General features: G+C 35.9%; 2 protein-coding genes across 3 annotated transcripts in view; both read left to right on the top strand.

Moving 5' to 3' along the window:
* scaf4b (SR-related CTD-associated factor 4b) overlaps nt 1–9,405 on the top strand; it is a 41,956-nt gene extending 32,551 nt beyond the window's left edge. Inside the window, exons 17-19 of the mRNA XM_073862952.1 lie at nt 7,232–7,376; nt 7,747–7,809; nt 7,898–9,405. Coding sequence (XP_073719053.1) covers nt 7,232–7,376; nt 7,747–7,809; nt 7,898–8,772 — 1,083 coding nt within the window. The 3' untranslated portion in view covers nt 8,773–9,405. The remainder of the gene's footprint in view (nt 1–7,231; nt 7,377–7,746; nt 7,810–7,897) is intronic.
* Nucleotides 9,406–11,241: 1,836 nt separating this feature from the next.
* Nucleotides 11,242–27,485, top strand: part of tiam1b (TIAM Rac1 associated GEF 1b) — a 93,180-nt gene continuing 76,936 nt past the window's right edge. The window contains exon 1 of one of the 2 annotated variants that reach the window (XM_055197366.2): nt 11,242–11,389. The gene's annotated coding sequence lies outside the window, so the exon portion shown is untranslated. Of the gene's footprint in view, nt 11,390–25,917; nt 26,134–27,485 lie in introns of those variants that run through there. The other variant, XM_055197367.2, reaches the window with a different exon arrangement.

Genomic DNA, 27,485 nt, shown 5'->3' with positions numbered 1-27,485 from the left:
TATTTTGTTTTAAAACCTTATGTTCCTGTATTTTTTGGTTGTATTCTAATAAAAAAACTGAAAAAAATATATATATATATATATCAGAAATCAGAGGTCAGTATATCATTGCAAAAACAAAAATAATGGTGCCCTAAGACTTGTTTAAAATATTTATTTTACTCTGTCATAGCCAACAAAAGGCAATATTTTAAAAAGCATAAGCACTCTTATCTACACGATGCATTTACCAGAACAGGAAGTGAGAAAAAAGTGCAAACACAATGGATTCTGTTCATAACCAGAAAGACGTTTAACTACAACAATATTCCCACTGTAATTCAGATAATAATAATTGTAATAAATAAATACACATAAACACAGTTAATTAAAAGAATTAATTAAAGTACTTAATATATGTACAAAAGTACACTGTAAAAATTCTGTAAAAATTACAGTATTACTGGTAGCTTGCCAGTAACTAACTGTAGATTTTACATTTATGTTATTTACTGGCAACAGTTTGTTCAAGGTTAAATAAACATGAAACATTTTCAGTCTTTATCTTCTACAGTAAGTTACTGAAAACCAGCTGCATAATTACAGCTAATTTTTTACAGTGTACAAGCTCCACATTTAATAAACTGTCTAAAATTGCTATTGAATGAGAGATCAAAATTATAATTTACGGTTATTGACAATCTGCCACAACCATTTAATTAATTTAATGATATTGAGCTGTTATCCTTTGACATTATGCATGTATTACACCCTTAAAAGAACAAATCCAACACTCATTAGTTAATTTTATCTGAAATTTGAAGAAAACAGAAAGACGGTTCTTGATCCTAACACACTAAGATCAAAAGTGCGGGCAGTCAGCGAAATCCTCTGCCTGTTTGACTGGACACACGAAGGGCTGCTGTTTTCAAGTGTAGAATTACACAGTCGGTGGAAATTTGTGTTTTATTTCTGCATATGCACCTGTAGCAATCTTTTACATTATCACACACCTGCATTTCTTTCTTGAGTTTGAACTGAATGTGGATTATTGGATTAAAACATAAAATGGTGCATGGACGTTTCTGCACCCCTTGTTTCCAACATAGTCAATCAGTCTGACTTTAAAGTCAGTGTTAACCCGATGCTTGGGTCACTTACAACAAAACACTGTACACATTCTGTGTTACGCATATTAAAATCGTGAAAAACGACTCAAATTCTTCGGATTTGCATCCATAATCTGACACCAGACGTCGAGTCTGTGTTGTGTATGATCAGATCAGTCTCTACAACTGGACCGATACAAGCTCCAAAGAGACTGAAGTCATATTTACTGAAGACACCGACATCAACCCGAAGTCGTGAAGTCTTTTTATTTCCCTGCACTTGGATCTTTTCCTAACAACATTTAGACACAAAGATGCAAAGAATGAATAAATATAATGAGAGGTTTTGAATCTGCACTGTAAAAAATTCTGTAGAAATTGCAGCTGGGTTGCCAGTAACTTACCCGTAGATTATAATTTATGTTATTTACTGGTAACATTTTGTTCAAAGTTAAATGAACATTGAACATTTACAGGTCTTTGTCTTTACAGAGTAAAACTAAAAAAACAGCATCAAGCAAAACATTCTGGGAAACAAAATCTGAAGCAAAAAAAAAAACAGAAAAAGGTTGATGATGATTTCTGGTTCCCAGAATGCTTTGCATGAGGCTGTTATTGTATAATTTTAGTCTGTAAAGATAAATATTTAAAATGTATTTAACTTTGAACAAACTCTTGCCAGTAAATAACATAAATGTAAATCTACAGTAAATTACCGGCAACCCAGCTGCAATAACATTGTAATTTCTACCAAATTTTTTTACAGCGTAGTGTTACGTGCAGCTGGTTGCCGGTATTTACCGTAGATTTACATTTATGTTATTTACATTTTGTTCAAAGTTAAATGAACATTAAACATTAACAAGTCTTTGTCTTTACAGAGTAAAACTAAAATAACAGCCTCATGCAAAGCATTCTAGGAACCAGAAATCATTATTAACTTTTTTCAGTTTTTTGCTTCAAATTTTGTTTCCCAGAATGCTTTGCATGAGGCTGTTATTTTAGTTTTACTCTGTAAAGACAAAGACTTATTAATGTTTAATGTTCATTTAACTTTGAACAAAATGTTTCCAGTAAATAACATACATTTAATTCTACGGTAAGTTACCGGCAACCAGCTGCAAGTAACACTGTAATAGAATTTTTTAACAGTGTGCGTTTTACCCAAGTGCCCCAGTCTTTTGTATGAGACCCCCTTCTTAAAATATTAAACAAATTATAATTTATTTTTTGCATGAAGAAACATTTAAACCTATTGTTGCTTAAACTTAAATAATTGGCTACATAGTCGACATAATTTAATTCATTTGTCTTTTTCCTCTAAAATATGGAAACCCCTTTGGACCTTCTGGGTGTCCATGGAACCCAGTTTAAAAACCATTGGTCTAGTTTGTATTATTTTACAACTTAAACATGGGAATAAGTGCCCATATAAAATATATAAAACAATGAAATGCCATTGGATGGATAATAGCAAATGTATTAAAAACAACACGAAACGTTTTCAAGCAAAACATTGCATGTTTTTAGGATTGGAATAATTTTGAAAACAAACCAAATATGCTCTCAGAAAAAAGTACAAAAGCCATCAGTGAGGTGGTATATTAGTATCTCACAATTACAAATTGATACCTCAGATGTATTTACAGTATCTGTACCCAAAGGGGATATATTTGGACCTATTTAAAGAGTCTGTCCCAGTTTTGTATTTTTTTTTTTTTTTTGAGAGTGTACTAATGGTTTAACTAAACATGTTGTTTAATTGAAACATTGATTTGAACTTTAATCTGATATCTAATGTAGAGACAGTCAAACATGTGTAAGTTTGGATAAATTTGATTGTAAAGTAAAACATTTTGAATAAGCACATTATTGCATGTTATATCAACACCGGTTTAACAGCCAAGTCTTAAGGCTAGTTTTAGACATGTTTGAGCTTTCTCAATTGAAAATAACGTTCTTTGACAGATCTTAAAATATGCCAGTGCAATTGATTTGTCTAAAGATACACACCAGTCAGTCACGTCTTTGTAAGGCATGTTTATAAAAGATGCTTAAACATCCTAATTGAACCAAGGTCGAGTCCTAACTTTAGTTATGTCTGTGTAACCAGGCCATAAAAGTCTCAAGGTGAAAACAAAAAAAGGGTCTTCTCATCTAAAAATTAAGTTAAAAATATATTCATATATTTTTCACTGTATCTATTAAAGGTGGGATTATTATGATTCTTGATGTGTGCTGTCTGAAAACTACTTGTATTGGTTAAGTTTACTGACCAGCACAACCAGACATCATATATTTCCTAAGTCATAATGAATATCTGCCACTAGATGGCGTTGTTCTGCACTATCATATATTTGTTGTATATTTCCAAGCGTTGATTTACTTTTTTTTTTGTTGCCTACGCTTGGGTTATGCACTTTGCCAGCAAATTCCTTAAGCAGCTAATATTTTAGTTTTATAAGTGTATATACTTGTTATATATAAATTGCATTGAACTTTGACCACAGTCAACACACTGAACAGAATAATAAATTTACACATTTGTACAGTTTGTTACTGTAGCAGAATTACAGTTTTTCTTACATCTTCCGTGCATAATAAATTGCATATTTCTGTAAAAACTGTAATTCTGCTACAGTAACAAACTGTTATTCTAGAGTTTGTGCCAAATGAAAGATATTTTATTAGTGAGCAAAATTTTATTAGTGAGCAAAATGACCAGGTATGAAAACTATTTCTAAAATTAAAACATTTAGGGGGCGGTTTCCGGACAGAGTAATTAAGCCAGTACTAGCCCTTACTTAGTTTTTACAAGCATACACTGTAAAAAAAATCTGTAGAAATTACAATGTTATTGCAGCTGGATTGCCGGTAATTTACCGTAGATGTAAATTTATGTTATTTACTGGCAAGAGTTTGTTCAAAGTGAAATAAATTTTAAATATTATAAAGTCTTTATCTTTACAGAATAAAACTATACAATAACAGCCTCATGCAAAGCATTTTGGGAACCAGAAATCATCATCAACCTTTTTCTGTTTTTTGCTTCAGATTTTGTTTCCCAGAATGTTTTGCGTGATGCTGTTTTTTTTAGTTTTACTCTGTAAAGACAAAGACTTGTAAATGTTTAATGTTCATTTAACTTTGAACAAAATGTTGCCAGTAAATATCATAAATTTAAATCTACGGTAAATTACCGGCAACCCAGCTGCAATTTCTACGGATTTTTTTACGATGTAGAAATGCAATATGATCTATTTTAAAATCCTTCAATGTGTCTGGACCTAAATATAAATGGCTTTAATGTTTATGTACCCTCCTTACAAAGATTTTTACCCTTGCTATGATTTTCATGGCTATATGTTATTGGTTTGTTGTATATTTCTAAGCTTTGATTTACTTTTTTTGTTGCCTACGCTTGGGTTTTGTACTTTGCCAACAAATTCCTTAAGCAGCTAATATGTTCAGCATTAAAAGTGTATAGACTTTTGGCCTACTTGTTATAGATTGCATTGAACTTTGACCACAGTCAACACACTGAACAGAATAATATATTTACACATTTGTACAGTTTGTTACTGTAGCAGAATTACAGTTTTCTTACATCTTCCGTACATAATAAACTGCATATTGCTGTAAAAACTGTAATTCTGTTACAGTAACAAACGAATGAAAGATATTTTATTAGTGAGCAAAATGACAAGGTATGAAAACTATTACTAAAATTAAAACATTCAGGGGGCGGTTTTCCGGACAGAGTAATTAAGCCAGGACTAGCCCTTACTTAGTTTTTACATACTTTACAAAAACATTACTGGTGTGCATCTTGAGACAAAGCAATGGCACTGATGTATGTTAAGATACATCAGTGCAAGCTGTTTTCAGTTAGGACAGCTTAGACAAGCGTTTTAGTCATGGACTAGACTTAAGCCCTGGCTTGAAATCATCTCTCAGAGATTTACTAAATCTTTATCAAATGCGTAGTGCATGGGATCCTTACTAAAAGTCTACGTACGCACAAAAGCCAAAAATAGCATACGCCAAAAAAATATTAAGACTTATAAAACAAAGCATTCCCTTTATAAATCACAGATCACCTGTAAGTTTGCGTACGTGAATCATCCTCAGGTCCCACCCTGCAAGCACATTCTCCGGTCAAGTTTGTTTTTTAATAGATCAAAACCTTTGCGTTGTATCTGATGTACGCACGTTTCCAGCTCCTTTATGTTCATACGCACGCCTTTATAAATGACACCCCTGGTGTGTCCACGTACATGGACATTATATTTCGTGTTGTTTGCACCATAATACTTAATTCTGTGCAACTTTAACCTGTTGTACACAGACGTGGGCAATTGCACTGCTTCATGTTCAAAGAAAAATATTCGATTGATATATTTATTGGTTCTTCCTAACCCCAAATATCTGGATGAAATCTAAAATGCAAGCCAAACTAAAGCTCGGGTCTTAGGAGGTTAAAATTGGGGTTTTCAAAATGGGTTCACCCCTTGTGCCTCCCATGACCACTCACATATTCAACACAAAAATTACAATTTCAGTAATGTTTCAATAAAATGGCTATCCAGTAAGTTTCATGTTAGTATCGTTAATACCTTTAAAGATATTACGTTTTTTTTCAGAAACTTTCTAGCAGCTAGATATCAACAAAGAGTTATATCTGAGTTGTTTTTGTGAAGTAATAGGTATTGGACAGACAGAGATTGCATTCGGAAAGTCTACACATGTGTGACCCTTTCTGTGAAAACTCAACTAAAGTCATATTTTAGTGGTTTGCTATATAAAATCATCCTATATATCAGTGGTTCCCAAACTTTTTCAGCATGTGGCCCCCTTGTGTACGGTGCATTTTTTCACGGCCCCCCAAAGAAAATTTGTAACAAAAAACTGTTCTAAAACTCAACATTTTAATACAAAAACATTAAAGGGATACTTCACCGATTTAGCATTCAGCTTTGTATCTGTAGAAACCCGGCAGTATTACTGAATGACCATGTTTCCCTCCCTCATTTCCCCCTGAGAGGAGAGATATCTGCATTTTGGTTCTGCAAAAAAGTCCTCCGATGATGTAATATGACGATTTTTGCATCATCGGAGGACTTTTTTGCAGAACCAAAATGCAGATATCTCTCCTCTCAGGGGGAAATGATGGAGGGAAACATGGTCATTCAGTAATACTGCCGGGTTTCTACAGATACAAAGCTGAATGCTAAATCGGTGAAGTATCCCTTTAAATTATAAAAAAGTAGTGCTTTTGGTTAGTAGCCTTGTTTTTTTAGGTTCAATTACACAGAATTCATGATAAATTAATGTATTTCAGAAAATGTCATAAAACTGGGGCCCCCCTGTCACCATCTCGCGGCCCCCCAGTTTGAAAACTACTGCTGTATCATTCTGTGGAAATATAATATTGATATTGACTGTGTTAGATCATGTCAAAGATTGAAACTTAATCTTTTTATTAGATTGAGATTTTATCCAAGCAGCAAAACGGACGATGCAGAAAGTCAAAGATCTAGCTAAAAGATAAAAAAATTATTTTAGTTTGTCCACCTTTGACATTTAACTTAAAAGGTTTTGTCAATATATTTCATACACAGCCAGACACATTTAAAAGACCACTCCAGTCTTTTGTCCAAATCATTTCTAGATGTATTGCGATCATTTCAGTTCAGTGTCTGTTGAATTTCAACAAAAGCAAACCTCGTAACATAAAGTCACCCAACAGCAAATGTAAAAGATTGAGAGCATGAAAAGGTTTTTTTTAAATACATGTAAAAACATAAACAAATTATTTTGTTTTCTCTGCAGTATTGAAGATTGGAAAACATATTTTTTTGTTAATTTGACCATGTTTTCCTCATTTTCATTTTCAGTAAATAAATGCAAATAAAAACAACTTTCATGAAGAATTTGGCAGAAATGTTGTTGGTAGTTGGCAAAATGAAACAAATCGTAAACTAGTAAAATTAGATCAACTGAAATTGAATAATTTCTCTGAAATAAAGAATAGAGCAGAAACACAATTTGCCACCTCCCGACTTTATAAGATATTTATATTTTTGATCACAGTTTTCCAAGATGAACAGTGTTTCCTATAATATTTCCTTTCTGTATCGTAGAGCCCCACACTTCAGCCGCTGGCCCCTGTGAACGTCCCGCCGATGCCTCTACTTAACATCAACCTGACTCGTCCTCCATTGATCTCTGAAGCTCCTCCTCTCGCGTTTCCACGTCCAGGATTCAACCCGGCACAGATGCCTGCAGGTAAACACAAAATAAACACTCGAGTCAAGACTGACAACATAAAATGACTTAAATGCACAGAAGGGAAACAACTGCACAGCTGAATTCAGCCTAATTTTATTTCATTTCACTACCAGCTGTGTGGTATTAATAATATCAAATTGGGCTAAATTCAGCTGTTTCGTTTTACGGCGTCATTATGTTGTATCGAGTTTTCGTTAAGAGATTTGGCAGCAAGATACACATTTGGATCTAAGCCAGACATTAAGTACAAGTAGTAGTTAGGACACAAGCTATATGAAATTATGTTGTAGTTTACATATTTGACCAAAGCGCTAGACAGTTCAGCTTTTTCATGAACTGAAACAATAACATAGTGGTTATATTTCAGGTGTCCCTCCTGCCCACCCAGTGGCTCCAATGAACTCCGCAGGTCCACTTTTAAACAATCCAGGTAAAGCTGATCAGTTGATACTTATCAATAATTTACCAAAGCCAGTTATACTGTATATTGCATTTAAATTGTTTTTTTATTATATCAGAAAACCCAATGGAAGACCCATCAAGAAACTCACATCGTGTTCACACGGACATGACTGGGGGTCCACCGCTGAGTCCCCCCTCCTCTGGGGGCCTTCTGGGGCCCAGACCTGGATCCCTACCTCCACACTCCCATATGGGACCCAGCCCACCGTTTATGCAACCCTTCCATAACGACATGCCCCGCCCCAACATGCAGTCTCCGAATATGCCCCACCCCAACATGCCGTCTCCGAATATGCCCCACCCCAACATGCAGTCTCCGAATATGCCCCACCTCAACATGCAGTCTCCGAATATGCCCCACCCCAACATGCAGTCTCCGAATATGCCCCGCCCCAACATGCCGTCTCCGAATATGCCCCGCCCCAACATGCCGTCTCCGAATATGCCCCGCCCCAACATGCCGTCTCCGAATATGCCCCGCCCCAACATGCAGTCTCCGAATATGCCCCGCCCCAACATGCCATCTCAGAATATGCCCCGCCCCAACATGCAGTCCCCGAATATGCCCCGCCCCAACATGCCATCTCCGAATATGCCCCGCCCCAACATGCAGTCTCCAAATATGCCCCCTCAAATGATGTCGCCCAGGGGCCCCAACCCCATGCATGGAGAACCTCCCGCTGGTAGATTCCGGATGCCCATGATGGGTCCTCCAGTAAAAGAATTCCCCCCTCCCAGAGAAGGATTTTCTCCTCGCGGGCCGCCCAGGGGCCCAAGGGTAGAAGAAGAATGGGAAGAGGAACCAGACAGAAATAACTGGAGAGAACGTGAACCAGAAAGGAGGCCGGAGAGGTTTGAACACGAGCCGCAGTTTCATCGGGGAGGTTGGGGGAGAGGTGGCCGTCGCGGTCGGGGTCGCTTCGGGAACTGAATTTATTTCTTTTAACTCGGATGCTTGTATAACCCGACCGCAGAATACAGGAAACACTGTCTCCTGTGGAGAATGAGACCCGTCCATACGAACATAACGGACGCTGTTCCTGAAGTTCACGTTGCACACGGTGGTGCTGAACTTTCTATACGTTGAATATTATTCCGAACTGGAAGACAGAACCGGTTTTCCTAACGAAATATGATTCTTTCTGTGTGAAAGTGAGAAGGTCTACGATTTCACAACATGAACTCTAACGTGCAGAGAATGAAGGTGTCACATGATGAATGTAAATAGTCCAGTTTGCACACTGTAATACATTTCCACCCTAAAGAAATAACCTCTTTCTGTTGTGTATATTTAGAGGTAATGTTTGTTTAATACTTCTGTACCTTTTTAGAGATAAAGGCAAAGGTTACTACAATTTAAAATGATGAAAACAGTCCATTTCCGTTAAGCCGTGAGTTACACACATCATACTGTAGTATAGCTTAATTTGGCATTTAATTTTAGGAAACTGCTTTTTTACCAGTCACATGCTTGTTTTCATCTGTGTTAATGGTTTATATTAACATGCTGAAATAAAAAGAGTAAATGTTGTGGACATAAATAAAAGGAGTTTTAATACGATGACTTGACCTGTGCAGAATGCAGGATTGCTGTATCTCAGTAGAGGGCGCTATTTGTCAAAACTCAGATCTGAACACTGGCACTAAAAATTAATGGAATAATTATTTATTTATAAAACGCATTTAATCTGAAACAACACTATTTTATACTATTATAAAATAGTAAAAATAAAAGTAAGTAATTCTATTTTTTAACAATACAGTTTATTTAGGTCTTCCAGACATTTCAGCACAATCATAGAGTAAAAATAATCTATTTTATATATTAAATTTTACATCAATACACCCGTGGTTAATTTAACTTTAACTGTGTTATAGGTTTTTCACATAGTTTTTTACCAGTCAAAAGCTTGGACCCATTGACCAAATTGACGTACAATTTTGACAGTTTTGTAGACATGGAAGGTGTGCCTATAATTTTTTTTTTACAGTAGGGCTGCATAACACCTAATCGTTTGCAAAATAAAAGTTCGTCATCATATGCGTGTGTATTGCGTATAATAATTATGTATATAAATACACAAACATGCATATTTATTTATTAATTAAATATTTATTGTGTATATACATTTTTTATATTTATATATATATATATATATATATATATGTACACAATTTTTTTCTTCTTAAACTTATACATGCATGTGTGTGTATTTATATAAAAATAATTATTATACATATATGATAAAAAAAACTTGTTCTGCAAATGATTAGTTGCGATAAGTTGCTATGCATCCCTACTTTACAGAACTGAAAAACTTTTTTATTATTATTTTAAAATAAAGGACAGTTTCCAGCACACCTGCGATCTTCAATACTGAAGACAGGATCCCCAGATTTGTTTTTATATATTAATACTTTGTATTTATAATATTAAAAATAGCATGTACTATTTACAATAAATATTATTTAAATCAACCATATAATGTTCCTTCTACTAATACCGTAGTAATAATAATAAATAGCAAGGGTCTTTATGGGCTTAAACTATTTTGTTCACCAGACAAGTGGATAAAAATACATTTTATATATTAAATTTACATCAATACAGCCGTGGTTAATATAGCTTTAACTGATATAATTTTTTCACTTAGTTTTTACCAGTCAAAAGCTTGGACCCATTAACAGGTAATCGTTTGCAAAATAAAAGTTTTTGTTTACATCATGTGTGTGTGTGTGTGTGTGTGTGTATTGCGTATAATAATTATGTATATAAATACACACATGCATATTTATTTATGAAATATTTCATGTGAATATACATTTTTGTATTTATATATACTTTATATTATATAAATAAAAAAATATTTAATATATAAAAAAAATTCTTAAATTGATACATGCATGTGTATTTATATATACATAATTATTATACCCATATATGATATACATTTTTATTCTGCAAACGATTAGTTGCGATAAGTTGCATCTCTACTTTACAGAACTGAAAAAAAACTTTTTATTATTATTTTAAAATAAAGGACAGTTTCCAGCACACCTGGGATCTTCAAAACTGAAGACAGGATCCCTAAATGGGTAGAAATGTAAAATATAATAATATTTATATATTAATAATATTATAAATAATATTTACGATTTAAAAATATTACATTTTATTTAAATCAATCATAAAATATTCCTTTTATTAATAGTAATCGCAAGTAAATGGCAAGGGTCTTTACATGGGCTTAAACTACTTTGATCATCAGACAAGTGTATTAAAATATATATTGATATTCAATCAATTCTGTGATTCACGAATCTGTGATTCCAACAAGTGCGTGCGCGCTCCTCCGGTGAGTTGCGGGATCCACTTGCGCGCGTCTCCATGGACACAAGGTGTTCGCGCGCACGCTTCCTTCACCACAGTTGCGAGGGCGCGCTGCGCGTCGCTTCTGAGCGGAGACTCTTTGGATGCCTCACTCACTACCTTCAATCATCCAGTCAGTGAGTCCACACAGGCAGGAGACCACGCGCAATAATGACAGGTGCGTGTGCGTAACGCGCGTTTATGAATGGCTGTGAATGTTATGTTTGTGTTGGGTGTAAAGCTAATACAGTAAGAACGGATGCTCGTGACTGCAGCATCACAGGGGACACGTGCTGGACGCCAAATTCTCATTGACTCGTAAATGCGTTTGTTTGTGTATTCAGACGTGAACTGCGCGCGTTTGCTTGTGTATTCAGACGTGAACTGCGCGCGTTTGCGTAACATGCGTGCGCTACATATGGCTTTCACGCGCATGCTAATGCAATAGTTTTTATTTGTATGTGTCACGTGTTTTATTCTGAGCCGTTGACACATTCATCAGGCGTTTTACATGCGTTATGAATGTGACTGCAGGGTATTCGCTCAATGCCAAGGGCATCATCTAACTGACCCCGTCTGTACAACCGTATACTGCTCTCAAATGGGCCGATTTTAATGCAAATCCATCATTGCTGACGTTTTCTCTTGAGTAAATATAAAGTGATTGGCTATCTGATGGTCTGACCCCTGCTGTCTGGCATCTGGTGCAGTGATGCTGGCGGTATGTGCCACATGGAGACCTGCACTACATCACTCAGCATTAAAAATGTATTTCTGGAGCGCATTTGCATAAAATGATCAAATGGATAGGATCATTTGAGATGGCATTTGTATGGGTCTTATTTTAAACTTTGACTGCTTAGTATAGAGATGAAACATTGGGATACTTACTTTCCTCACTGTTAGCAGTATACAGACCCTGGAGGCTTATAAAATCAAATGGTACTTTATTTTGTCATTTTGAGATAATCATCATTGTCTGTTTGGCAAATATTGTAATGGCAACCTGTGTGTGTGCGTGTGCGTGTGCGTGTGTTATTTTTACTTATTTTCTTATCCTTATGTGTATTTACTAATCTTTGTGCAAAAACACGTGGTCACATGTGATATGATGCAAAGTTTTTATAACATCTTCATGGGATTCAGAGGTAAACCCATAAGGTCAGATTTTCAAGGCTGGAAACTTTCCATGGGAATTAACAATAATATATGGGAATACACTGGAAATTAGAAAAAAAGCAGAGTTGCTTATAACAGGGAACTTAAATGTAGTTATAAAAAATCTTGCATCATAATTTTGTTTAAAACAACAAGATTTAATGCAGTTTCAATTGAATTTCTACCCTGCACATTGCTCAGTCACATGCACACAGCACACTGCTTACAGAAGGGCCATTGAGGCCACACCCCCTGCATGTATTCTTTCATAACATGCACAGATAATTTCTTAAATCCTGCACACAAAATAATATTCAAAATGTCCATCTTTGCATGTATTCACGTACATTACATAATTTGCTTGTGTGTTCATATTAAAATGATTCCTGAAGGTTTTTGATCAAATAAATCCAGACTTGATGAGCGCAAATAGCAGGATTCTTAAAAATTTGTATTACCTTGCATACATGTCTGCTTACAACTAAGCAAAATGTTTATTTATGTTTGTATATGATAAAGTTTATATAAATTTCCACAAATTTTCAAAAAATTCAAATAAATTCTAGTTAAAGTGCACCTATTTCATTGCTAAAAACAATGTTATTTTGTGTATTTGGGATAATACAATGTGTTTGTGTGTTTTATGGTTAAAAAACACATTATTTTCCACACAACATACATTTTTGTAGCTCAAGATTTCACTCGCTCCCTGAAACGCACGGATTTGAAAAGCTCTGTGTCCCTGATTGGCCAGCTAATCTGTACGTTGTGATTAGGGATGGATTATTTTTGAAATCAGAATTTATTATTTCTGTGGTAAAAAAAACAAGTTTACCGTGAATGAATACAATACATTATCCCTTAAATGCCGCCTTGTGCAAAAAACTGTTGCATGTGCGCGCCTGCGTCAAACTGATTCTGGCTGGACAGGATTTACAGCGAGTTTTCAAAATCACTGTAATCAAACACGGTTGTAATGATAACTAATTTTAAACGAAAATACTAACCGTCAGGACATTTTATCTTTTTTTATTTACTTTGGGATTTGTACCTTTTGCATATTGTTAACACGTACTGTGATACACACTTATACACTAGGGGTGTAACGGTTCAAATTACTCACGGTTCGGTGCGTATCAACGCTTTAGGGTCACGGTTTCGGTACACTTTGGTCACAACACGCTTTTTACAAAAAAAAAAACTTAGCCTTTTTTAACACCTGCCAAAATCAACATTTTCATGTAAGAGCACTTGTATTATTATACTACATGTACCAACTTTACAGTAACTTCAATATGAACATAAAATAGCTTAGAATACTGGGTAACTTTTTATATTCTATGCCACTATCTTCAAGTTTTTTTGCAAGAAGGTCAGTTTGTTAACATTTAAACACGAAGGCAATGTGTGCTGTTTCTGTCTCACCTGCGATCGCGTGCTATCAACAACACCCTGACCCTGCTGGTGACAGCGTAATAAGCAACTCGTCATATTAGATGTATTGTCTTGAGCATATGGCACTCGCAAATTTTACAGTTTTGTCCACATTTCTTGAGCATCGCTGCTGCAGTAGACTTAAGCTTTGTTTATGCTCGCGCTTTGGTCCGCAACGCAAGCCTCCGCGGATCGCGCGCGTGTCTCACCAAACAGACGAGGCGTTTATAGTTGACGCGCTCGCTGTTGCACTATTTTTGAACCGCCAGGGGGCCACGTGAGCAATAAAGTCAAAAACAAGCACAAAGAAGAGAATCGAAAAAGTCGTCCGCTGGAACAACCCTGGTGCTTTTAACATCAGAGTTTGATATATAAACATGAGAACATGAATAAAACACAACAAACTTTTATATATGTCTTCATTAAACATTATCATTTTATTAACGTTTTTACTAAACAAACAGTACAGACATCTTAAGGTTTGTATTTTATTCCTCGTCCAGTGGTTCGTTTAATACAAATATAAGCCAAACATTCTGAATCATGAAAAAGAATTTGTGTTTTAAACTGCAAAGTTTCCATACTTTACTTACTGAGTGTCAGATAAATATATACATGGATTGCTTGGATTGATCAAAGAGATACGTCACAGGCTTGCCTGCTCAGACAGAATCGCCTCGAGTTCGGTCATTTTTGGATGCGGAGCCGCGCGTAAAGTTAAAAAAAATGTCATGCACAGTGCCACGCGAAATGGGGTCTCGCGCACGACCGCCCACTCCGCGTTGACGTCATTTTTGCCGCGCGCACCAATGCGCCCGTGCGGACACGGCGAGCATAAACATAGCTTTAAATAAAGCTGGCGGTGCCTCCATTAGCGCCTTTTTTTCTTCTCTTGCGACGCTAAAAGGTCCGCGCCATACACACACACGAACGCACACACCAACACGTGAGGAGAAACTGTGAGGTTGGCAACAGATTTGCATACTATGAGTTGATTGGACTGGTACTCTCACCTAAACACACGCAGAGCTTATTCAGAACCACACATTAGCACTTTTATGCGTTGTTTTTTCACCAAACTATATTAGAAATGCGTGGTCGAATCAAACATGGTGCACCGTGGTGCACGTGCGTCCCAATCCGTGGGAGGATGACGGGATGATTCGATTCTTTACCGAGAACCGTTATACCTCTATTATACACCAAAGGAAATTTAAAAACGTGAATCGGACAATAGGTGCTCTTTAAGTTTCCGATTTGGAATATTTCCAAAATTCCCCAGATTAAGTTCCTATTAAAAGTTTCTGTAAATTACTGAAATCTTTCCACCCCTTTGCAACCTTAAATGAGAGTTTAGTTCAGATCTTTAAATTTTTGGCCAAATTGGTATGAAAAAAAAAAACATGGACCTTCTCTCTGCCCCCCAAACTCCCCTCTCTAATGGTACGTTCCATCTGTCAGACGGTCTTTACATATTGCCGTTATTCGGAGCGTCTTGTCGGTTTTCTGTTGGGTTGTTGTCTGATCTGTGTATTAATAGCAGGGTATGTGATAAAACATGCCAGCTGTAAGGGCTTCAAATATGCATATTTTATATCTTCCCACTGTGAATTATTCATGTCATACCCACAGAATTGTTCATTCATTCCGAAAACGTCTCCGAATGAATGTAGCACTGTTTTTTGCTGAGACGGTCGTTTTGTGTTTGTTTATAATAAGGGCATCTGGATTCACCACCACAACCGTCTCTTATACATGTCTACATGTCAGCAAAAATTCTGAGGGTGTAACTTGAAAGTTTAATTGTGCTGTGTCTGTATTGAGGCTATTGTTGGTGTTTTCATGTTGGGTTTTGCTTGATATGATCAAAATATTTGTGGCTCAGATAACAAAAACGAGACAAATTCTATAGACTAAGATTGAAGAAGAGACCCCAGTCTTATTACTTAAGTAAACAACTCAATGGCAACCACTAAAAATATTTTAACAAGCTCGCTAAAACCACTAGGAACCCATTAGAAATGGCTAACAAGGCCCTGGCACCCCAGCATTGTATCCAAATCCAACGTTTCTATGTCCAGTCCTTTATTTACTTTCTTTAATCGATGCTGCGAGTGAATTACTGTCTCATGTGCGGTAATGCAGTTGTTTGCTCTGGAATTGAAACAATAATTTCCGAGGTTAAATGCTGGCTTGAGTCCATGCTTAAATTACTTTGATATACTCGCTACTTTGCATGGAGGGAGTCCAGATGAGATGGCCACTTGACGGAGATATACAAACCGCTTGAGAATGTTTTTGTTGCTATAAATGCTTGTCTTTGTGCATAACTCATCTTTATTGCTTTAATCGCTGGCTTACGGCCCACTGTGTCTTGTGAAGGCTGTTTAGATGCTATGCGGAGAACAAGAGATGTCTTCTTCATTGTCGTAATAGACACACAATGAATGTATAATATCCAATGTCTCTGCTTTACAGCGACTCTAAGTAAAAACATTGTGCAGACCTAATTTAAAAATTGGAGTCCATGGATGTGTTAAGTTTACCATGTTTGGATACATGGCTGTGTTGCTGTAGGTTAGCAAGGTTTGTCTTGGATATTTTGTTTTTTTTTTGTAGATATGAAAGCTGTGTATCACAAGATTCTCAGGGAAATACAGTAAATGTAACTTAAGATGTCACTCACAAAGCCGGTCTTGATACATCGTTTCATATCATCTCAAGGCCGTCTCTCTCTCTGTCCATGCTTGTTTATAATCTACATCTCCATAAAATGTTGATATTTGACTGAACTAGTGATGAAACACTACATTTTACATCAGGAAAATAGTAACCAAAAATCACCATGGTTATCAATATTATAATGTTTTTTGAACAATTTCTAGAAATGTAAAAAAGACCTGATGCAAACCAAATTTAACATTTAATTTGCATAATCATCAGATAAATAACATTAACATTAAAGGGACAGTTCACTTTATTGAAAATATGCTAATTTTCCAGCTCCCCTAGAGTTAAACACTTTATTTTTACCTTTTTATAATCCATTCAGCTGATCTACGGGTCTGGTGCTAGCACTTTTAGCATAGCTTAGCACAATCCATTGAATCTGATTAGACCATTAGCATCGCGCTCAAAAATAACCAAAGAGTTTAGAAATTTTTCCTATTTGAAACTTGACTCTTCTGTAGTTACATCGTGTACTAAGACCAACGAAAATTAAAAGTTGTGATTTTCTAGGCAGATATGGCTAGGAACTATACTGTCATTCTGCATGGCGTAATAATCAAGAACTTTGCTGCCGTAACATAGCCATAGCCAAAGTAGATTAAAACTCCCATCATTTAATGGAAAATGAATAGAAAAGATGGATCTGTCTAAAGAAGATTTTGGTTCCAAAACGCAATAAATCCATTTTGACAGATTTCGGTATAAACGTGTTTTCTATACCAAGAAAGTGAGAAAATGAAAACCATTATTTTCTGTTACAAACTTTCACATAGCATCTTTAGGTTATAAAAACATAACAAATTCAAATCCATAACTTGATTTTCAAAGATTTATTATAAAAACTGATTATTTTTCCCCAAAATAGTATAAATCTATTGAATCAATATATAAATGTGCATTCATCTTTGCCATGTTATATTCATTTAGTTGACTAGTGGTAAACACTGATTAAAAGAATAAACATTAATGTCATTAATCATTAGTCATTGCTGCAGTTATACTTGGGACGTCAACGCTTAACATTTTTCACAGCGATCAGCTGTAAAATGTTTTGGTCCTGCTCGATTTTCGTTGACTGAGTAAAATTATTGAAAGTTTTTGATAAGATCCCCTGTGGTCAATGTGTGCTCCTGAGTGCCTCTCGCGTAAATTATTAGATGTTAATGGCTTACGTTTCTTTCACAACACAGAAAACCATCACAGGTTTATCAATGCCATTAAAGTAATATTTTGTTTTTAATCACGAACTACAAAGTAGATGAGGAAACTAGGATTCTGTGTACTCAATGCGCCGGCATTGTTTGTTTACATTGCGTGGAATGGTGCGCTGTAATTTGTGGAGCATTCAGATTTATTGCATTTTGCAGAAAAGGAGGAGTGGCGTTTATTACGTTTTGGGAAAAAGGGAGAAAAGATGACAGAAAAACACGGCGGATATTGGATTTTGCGTAAAATTAAGAATTTACTTTTAAACACTGACCTGTTATAATACTGATTTTAGCAGTAACTCATTTTTTTTTAAATGGCGTTTATCACATTTTGGAACTAGACTCTTCAAATATTAAGTAAACATGTACAATCAGTACAACTAGATTTCCCTAAATGTGAAAAATGTTTGGATTCAAAAATTCAGCATTGGGTCAAAAAGGGACAAACCCATCTGTTGGGCTGGAATTTAACTTACAGTATGCTGGATTGTTTTAACCCCTTGCTGTGTTAAATTTAACTCATTCCCCACCAGACATTTTTTGAAAAGTTGCCTAGCATTTTTTGTGATTTTCACAAAATGCCTTTCAGGAAACTTTTCTTCTAAAAATATATAAACATACAAATATATCAAATGAAAGCACAGACCCTCTGCTTTCAAACAATAAACAAACAAACAAAACGTGAAAAAAAAAAACGTTTCATCCTATCTATATTTTTTTCTCTGCTTATAAACTCTTAAATATGGGTATTTTTTCTTTAAAAATATTTTTTTTTTTGCAAAAAGCTGAAATAATTGCATTTTTGTAAAGGAATATTGTTAGGGATCAGAGTTTAAAATTAGTAATAACGTTTTGGCTTCAGTTTTTTTTTATAAATTGAGTAAGTCTAGTGGATAATCGCGGTATTGCAGATTAACATGAAAATTAATCAGGAACACGTTTTTTTAATGCAAATGTTTTCTCCTGATTGACAAGATAACTCGTCAATGGCGGGGAAAGAGTTAAACATTTTATGGGTTAATTTAAATATTTTATTGAAAACAAACAAATTTTTTTAAATGTATAATGTATGAATGTAAGTTTCATTGTTCATTTATAAGGCCGTTACTTGATTTTTTTTACCCAACATACCGTAATCCTGAAATTAACTACTTAAAATGTTTCCTTAACACAATTTCACTGAAATACTTAATCTTATTTTATTTTTCTGTTTGTGCTGTGATATTCTGGTCATTCGACTCAGCAGTCCTTATGGTCGGCTTGTCCTAGATATTTAGGGCTTCAGATGACCCAGTTAGATGCATTTATTGTGTTTCTCAATGTTCAGTGAAACAACACTTGAAAAATGTTTAACACCTGCGCACATATTACACTGACTGTACATTGTGGTAGATCTATATAATACATTCATTAAATATGAAGTTGATTTTTAAAAACTTTGTACTTTCTGATTGGTTGTACTGTGTCATGCTTTTATAGCTGTAATTGCTTTGATTTCTTAGTTAAAAGATTCATCTCCACTCAGACCATCAGTTGTGAAGTAAGTCCTGCATAATTGACCATGTATCTTCATTTGTGTCAGTAATGACTGCTGGAAATGCAAAGGAGGATTACTGGATCAGCTTGGCAGATAAAAGACGCGAACTCACAGTGTCTCGGGTTCAAACGGGTGGATTTTAATCGGATAAATATGAAGGATGAATTATGTGTATGTCCGTGGATGGGGGTTGTGTTTGGATGCTGAGAGACATGGAATGACTCAGCGTCCTCCACCTCTATTATAATGGCACTACTGCTGATGGAGCTGCAGGGGATTGTGGGAAAATTGACAGTGGCCGTCTGATAGCCTGGCTACAATCCATCAATGGTTTAGTAAGCATTTAATTATGCAGGAGATAAATGATCCCGGGACCATGAACGTGAGAAATACATCTAATGTCAGGGTGTAACGCATGCAGAGCTCAGGTGAATATACAACACCGGTCAAAACTTTGGAATAACACAGCTAATAAGTATTTGACACATCAGCATTTTTATCAGTAAAGGGGTTTCTAAGTGGGCTATTGACACAAAATTTCAACCACATGTAACCATCAAGCCAAATATTCATACAAAGAAATCAGAACATTTAACTATACAAGTTGAGTCATAATAAGTAAAAATGCTGATGTGTCAAATACTTATTTTCACCGCTTATACTTATATATATATTTTTAATAAATAAAATCTTAGTTTTGTAATGTTAGTAATTTATGTTTGTCACAAGTATATTTTGTCTACCAAAGTAATTAAAATGATTTTTAAGATTGTTGGAATTTTTTTTCCAAACATTTGACTGCTACTGTAAAAGCAAATGTTACTACAGTGATGGCTGGTGATTCAGATGTCATGATTTAGTGTATAAATAAAAAGAAAGGGTGAAATGAATTGGTTACTAGCATGCACACAGAAGAATTAATTGGGGAATTGATGTTGAAATATTTGTTGCTCCGAGCGGTTGGAAGGTTTATCTAAGGGATGTGTCTGGGCATTGACCTACCTTTGCATTGTCTCTGACTGTATTCAGTTTATGTTGATTAAGGATGCAGACTTTCAATGGGTTTGTGTGGGGCCTCACAGACATTTGGCACAAATGTGGAAATGCATCATCGCTTTTGCAGGACAGTCTTATTGCCCTGTCTTAGCAAAACCAAGCAGCCTGTTTATTTTATGATGCTTTATTGTTCATAAAAAAATGAAATTCCTGTCATTATTTGCCCTAATGCCGTTCCCAGACAATACACTGTTATTGAAGCACAGGGCATAGAGACCACAGATGTTAATTAAAAACAGACCAAATAACCGCAGTTCAAATCATCTGTATGGGAATAAATGCACTTTATATTGTAGTTAAATGATAGTTTTAGGTGTAAAGTGGACCAAGGTCATTAATATTATATCTTTATAAATAAGCTCTCATGTGTGTTTGTCCCCAAGTCCTTATGAAATTGAAAATAATGCTTTTTGGCTTTAAGTGTGAATATTTAAGTCTATATCTAGATTCAGAAGATATAAGCATTTTAAACGTATGCTACAGTGTTGACATATTTTTGTAGACAAAAACGAAAGTTCACATAGGTTCCTTTGGCAAAAAGTCAATGAGATTTCTCCATAGACTTTTTGCAAATAATAAACTGTGTGATCAACAAAAGTTTAGGATATTACACATTTTGTCCATCAAGTTAATCTTAACAAATGAACACAATGTTGTTTATGTTGTTATGTTTTGTAAAAGTTTAATGCCTTCCAAAAAAATTTCTTCTCAAAATATATAAACATACAATATATCAAATGAAAGAACAGAAAAAACTTTTCATCCTACCTTCATTTTATCACCTGTCAAATATGGGTAGGTTTTTTCAAAAACGCAAAATTTGGAGCAAAAAGCTGAGATAATTCCATTTTTGTGAAGGACTTTTGATAGAGATCAGATTCAGAGCAACCTCAAAACTTACACGAACATACAGCTGTTAGCCTTAGGGCGATACTCCTGGTGGATAATAGTGGTATTGCGGAAAGCCGGAAATACTCGTCATTGGCAGGGAAGCATTTTTTCTCTATTGACTAGTTTACTTGTCAATGGCGGGGAAAGAGTTAAAGACTAAATAAGTTTACTAGAAATAAAAAGCTGACCTTAGGTTATAAGCGAACTACCCCTAGGTCACACGTGATCAATGTCATCACCAAGCTTTTGACCACTTTTTTAAACTTTATTATAAACATTTTTACTGATAAGGAAATACTCTGTGGATTAATCTTTGTTGTGAATTGTGCCCATGTTGCATTGTTTTTGAGATCTTCATGCATAATGACATTTATGGTACTTTTCCGTTGTATAGTAGCCCATGGTTTGGGTCTGTCAGCTTACTTTTGGGGGCTTTTCCATTGGGTGCAGTACGTAGTACCCGAAACTTCTTGATACCAAAATGTGACGCGAAAACACTGTCGATCACTGATTGGTCTGAGAGAATTGTCACTTCCAGCGTCATCGCCATAATGTAAAAGATTAGCTTTACCTTCATGCTAGCTTGCGCTAGCATCTCGAGTAAACCTGTTGTTATCTGTGCTGTAATTTCCCAAACTCCATTTTAGCGATGAAAAACATCCACAGGTTGAGAATCTGGAACACCATACCAGTTTTTTCAAGACTTGCAGTTTGTGGTGGCACATTCGCGATGCGCACGTCTGCATATATGCTTAAATGCAACTTCAATGAGGCTTAGCGGAGCGCGTCGACTGACGCCACGAGTGTTTGTACAAAAACTGTCATGTGAGACAGAGGTAGAAACGCGATGTGTAAACATCTATTTGTGGTGGTCAATTTTAATTTTGTGGCAGACTGAGAAATAAATAAATGTATGGGAATGTACAACAACGCTCTCACTTGTATGATGTCACAGCAGTGGGAAGCGCAAATATAACGACACGCCTATAATCCCTTCCACTCTGAAGTGTTACTGAACTTAAATGGAAAAGCTAACCAAGCCAAAGTGAGGTGAGCTGTCCCAAACCAAACTGTGGGGTACTATGCAATGGTAAAGCGCCATTAAAGTTCCTGATGACATCTGAAATCCCAACTTGTTACCCTTTTAAAGACGCATAAAAACTTTTTAAAAAGTCACGATTATGTGTATTATGTCATAAAGAATAAAACATGAAAATATCTTGATCTTGTGTGGCGTTTAAACAAAACCCCATTAAAAGTAAACCTTTAACATTCGGACAAGGGAACCACAGGTGCTCTCGATTGGCTATTTTAAATGCCACTCAATATGTCCCACCCTAATTTCCCTGTTTCAGTAAAAATTACATCAACGCATCAAACAAACCTAAGCATTTGAAGGCACTTCAGTGTGTCCATAATTAAAATGACACATCAATGGTTTGATCTTCAAAGCCTCCGTTTCAGGTTCACAGAAAAAATTACAACACAGGTTTGAAACTGTAGATGTGTTGTAACTAATAACAAAAATGTTCATTATATGCGGTATCTTATTCACATTTTCATGCCCCCAGGATTCACTGCTCATGCGGTTTCCCCAGATCTAAACAGAACAACTTTACCTTTGTCCTGTCGCGTCGCACAATAACCAGACATAAGTCATGTGACACCCGTGTCATCCCCCCCCTCCGGTGCCGTACGGGATCATGAAATGCGTGCAGTCATGTTCGTTCAGACTGTGGGCGAACATCAGCCCAACTTTTATGCCAACACGTGGTCATAACCAGGTTCCCTGCCAGTTTACATGTTCTGGCTGGTTTGCATTCGGAGAAACAGACTCCTTTGATGTATATCGGAGAGAAAGTTGAAGATTTTGTGATAGACTCTACCGGGGATCTTTTCTAATGATCTCCAGTATGGTTCAACCAATCCCTTTCATCTGCTCTGTAATACCGAGGCAAACTCTTCTCTTGGCTTTGTTGTTTCAGATTGACTTGAGCAGGACCGTAATAAATATTTCTGTTTCTTCTTAAGGCGTAATTGAACTGCGGTACGGTCGGTAAGTGGCCTCTGCTCGTGTGGTGTGTGTTGTCGTACCACAGGAATGAATCTCAGGTCTTGCGGTCCTCGGCTTCTAAGCCAACATTCCTGGTATTTATTAGGGATTTGAAGCAGTAATCTAGATAAAGGTGCAGGTTTTGTGGAACATCTGAGTCCTAAATTGCCTTAGATTAAAGGTCAACCTTTTCTTAAAAGCAGACGCTCTGCTAAGACTAGTCATAACAGTATCATTAACAAATCACAGACTTTTTATTTTTAACACATGGCCAGATTTGTGCATGACTTTCATTTAGATTTCTGCATTTGACAGATGCTTTTATCAGAAAGTGAATTCACGTCTTTTAATCTATTCATTTTACGTTTACATTCATGCACTTGGCAGACGCTTTTATCCAAAGTGACTTACAATGCATTGCGCATACTGGGCTGTCAGTAAAGTAAAATAACTAAATATAGGATCATTTTAGTGAATTAACAGAAGGCTACCAATAATTAGTTTGTTAAATTAATTCAAAATATGCACATAGTCAGTATACACTTAATATGCTAAAAATACAACAGGGTGATTCTCACGAAATCCAGATTTAGGTGTCCAACATCAGAATTTCTAAAAAGCTTTGAAGCCAATTTTTTTGCACTTATAGGGCCGGTTTCCCGGACAGGGACTAGACTAGTCCTAGACTTAAACACTTTTAAGAACTTTCCAAACTGAAAACAACTTGCACTTACATATCTTAAAATACACCAGGGCCCTTTGTTTTACCTCAAAATACACACAGGTAATGTTTTTAGTAAGGCATGTTTGTTAAAACTAGTTATATTTCCTAATTAAACTAAGGTGTAGTCCTGGATTAAGCTAATCCTGGTTCGGGAAACCGCCCCATAAGATTAAGATCTGAACTTACTATAATCATTATTTTTAGAGGATTTAAAAAATATTTCCTATAGATTTATTTAATTTTTTTAGATTATCATTATCAAAAATTATCATTACCGCAACATGATATTACATTAAATATATGCATTTACAAACTCATGTTTCGGTAATGAGAACTAAAAAGTTGATTAGATAATATGACAAACAAAATGTTTACTTTTATCTGGAGAGAAAAAATAAGAACTGCTTACCTGGTAGCCATCTTGAGTGTCACAATCAATTATGTCCCTTCCAACAATTTAAAAAAAAAAAAAGTTTGTTCCTTGAGGGCTTAAACAATGATTGAAAATTGTTGCGGAGGATGAGAAAAATGGTCTTGGACACATTTATATTCCTTATTATTGGATTTAAAAAATATTTCCTTTAGAATTATTTACATATTTTAGATTCTCATTATCAAAAATTATCATTACTGCAACATGATATTACATTAAATATATGCACTTACAAACTCATGTTTTGTTAATGAGAACTAAAAAGTTGTCTAGGTACTATGACAAACAATATGTTAACTTTTATCTGGAGAGAAAAAATAAAAACTGCTTACCTGGTAGCCATCTTGAGTGTCACAATCAATTATGTCCCTTCCACCCATTTTTTTTTAATGTTCGTTCCTTGAGGGCTTAAACAATGATTGAAAATTTATATTCCTTATTATTGTCTCTACATTTTGATATATATATATATATATATATATATATATATATATATATATATATATATATATATATATATATATATATATATATATATATATATATATATATATATATATATATATATATATATATAATCAACATGCGTTTCATATTCTGGAAAAAAGCATCGCTATCTCTGTCTCACCAATCTATCTGCTATATGCATCGACTTGCAACTTTGATTATAGGCTACATAACTTTTTGAAGTCATTCAATTATTGCATACCATTGGTATTTGCATATTGCGATAGGAACATTTGCAATATTGCTATGGTTGACATATTTGATTGACATATTTCAGGGTGCCTATTTAAAATTAATATCCCTGTTATTCTGCTTGCGTTGGCGTTCATCATAAGCCTTTCTCCTGGGTCGCTGTGAAATATTGTGAATTCAAGAGAACATGGATAAATGTTAAACAGCTTGTGGGAATAGTGATATGTTTTCCTTCAGTCTTGATTGAATTCATCTGTGTTGGACATCAGAGAGACTGATTGAAACGCAGCAGAGAGTAAAGAGCACAATTCTTGACTGTCATTGAAAATGTCACTGTTCACTTTAGTTTATCGTCATCTGGATGATGGATTCAATACGTTTGTTAACCAGAAAAGTTTGATGTGCTTGGCTTGCTTCTTAGGAGAATATTTCACACGAAACATACATTGCATTTACTTTTATTCATTTTGCAGACGCTTTTATCCAAAGTGACTTACAAGTGCATTCAAGCTAGCTATACATTTTCAGTGCCTGTGTTCCCTTGTTATCGCATGACCTTTTCTGCACATTGCAATGCTCTGCCAATTAGTTATACCAAAACATAAAATAAAAAATACATAGTACACGGAAACTAGTTTTGCTGAATCTGAATGAGACATTTCTTTCATTCTTTCTGTCTAATCTATATTTCTCTCTTTTTGTTTCCATGCATTTGTTTTATTGGTTAGAGAGTCCAGCTGTTGTCCAAATTGGGGGGAGGTTGACATTTTGACATGCCATTAGACTGACCATGAAGTTGAGGATCACTAATGTCTAGACTCGGTGTTCTGCTGTTTAAGACACCCCCCAGCACCCGTCACTGGGTTATATCAGTCATCCAGCTCCGGTCTCTCAATCTGGCCCCAGGCGTCTGCACTGCTGCGTATGCAAAGCAGCTCACATGTCACATGATCAGCTTGTGTGTGTCCACTGCCTGGCACCCCAGAATACCTACACGAGGTACGTGTGTGTGCATGTGTGTTTGTGTGTGTGTGGCAGATGAATTAAGCCAGGACCGTCATCATTGACGTCTGCGTCTCTCGCTCCACCCACAGCTCTGGTGCTATGACAACAACACTGCTGCCTTCTCACCAATCACACCCCTATATTCAGAAAAACACACAGATACACACAATTCAGGTGGTTTAGATGAAGACTATGATGGATATTGTGGTGTACGTGATACGATATAAAGTTAGGTTGTGATGATTTTATCAAACTGAAACAACATTGTAACACAAAGTACTGTAGCATCGTCGTCCTGGAGAACTGTTGTTGAAATGACAATAAAACTTAATTAATTTTTTAAGATAACAAATTAGATTATTAAAAATGCTGTAGAATGAATAGATGAATAGATGAATAATAAGAGTGTACATGGTAATGACCCACCTAATCTCACGAGAAATCGTACATATTTTACGAGTCAGCTAAAATGTATCAAGTCATACGAAGTTAATTGTGCAAAATTTTACGATTCTCATGAAAAAACAACAACAAAACCGAACCCCCGACCCCAACATCACAGGGGTCAAGGCAAATCGTACCAAAACTTACAAATGAATGATACGAATTAACCAACTCGTAAAATATGTACGAATTCTCGTAAGATAGCATTGTAATATTGTGAGCCTCAAACACGATTGTGTCATCCTTCGTATGTAAACCTTGTGCATGCAAAAGACCGCTGGGAAACAGACCAATCTCAACATAACACCAACTGTGACATTACAGTCGAGATGTACGCCCCAAAATAAAATGAAGTAAAATGTTGTTACAATGCTAAAAACAAAATTGTGACTGCTGAGTTAGCACTATGTGCTAGTTAATGCTATATGCTAACATTTAGGTTGAAGTTTTACTGTTAAGGGGATCGCACACCGGCCGCGCAGCTCGGCGCCGCACAGCGCCGCGCCGTTCTAAAAAAATGTAACACATTGTTTTCTATGAGTGTACGCACACCGGCGCCGACAGGTGGCGCCTGTCCGCGTCACCCAGCTGTGACTCAGGAAGTTGTTCTAATCCCTGTCGCGCCACAGAGCGCCACTCACATAGTTTAACATTAAATAACATCATATTTTCCCACATCATTAATGATTAACATTGGCTGCTAACGTATATTTTACATTTTGAATTAGACGCTATCTGACAAAGCTCGCGCTATTTAAAGTGCACTTCCGGTTAACAATACCTCCGAGTTCTCCTAGGCGCGGCGCGACGCGGCGCTGCGCGGCGCGACGCGGCGCTGCGCGGCGCTGAGCTGCGCGGCCGGTGTGCAATCCCCTTTACTGTTACGTTTTGCAGGTCCATAC

The sequence above is a fragment of the Misgurnus anguillicaudatus genome, chromosome 24 (genome assembly GCF_027580225.2).
Source record: "Misgurnus anguillicaudatus chromosome 24, ASM2758022v2, whole genome shotgun sequence".
Classification (NCBI taxonomy): Eukaryota; Metazoa; Chordata; class Actinopteri; order Cypriniformes; family Cobitidae; genus Misgurnus; species Misgurnus anguillicaudatus.
Note: the sequence above shows the minus strand (reverse complement) of the source record. Positions and strands in the feature narration are given on the sequence as shown.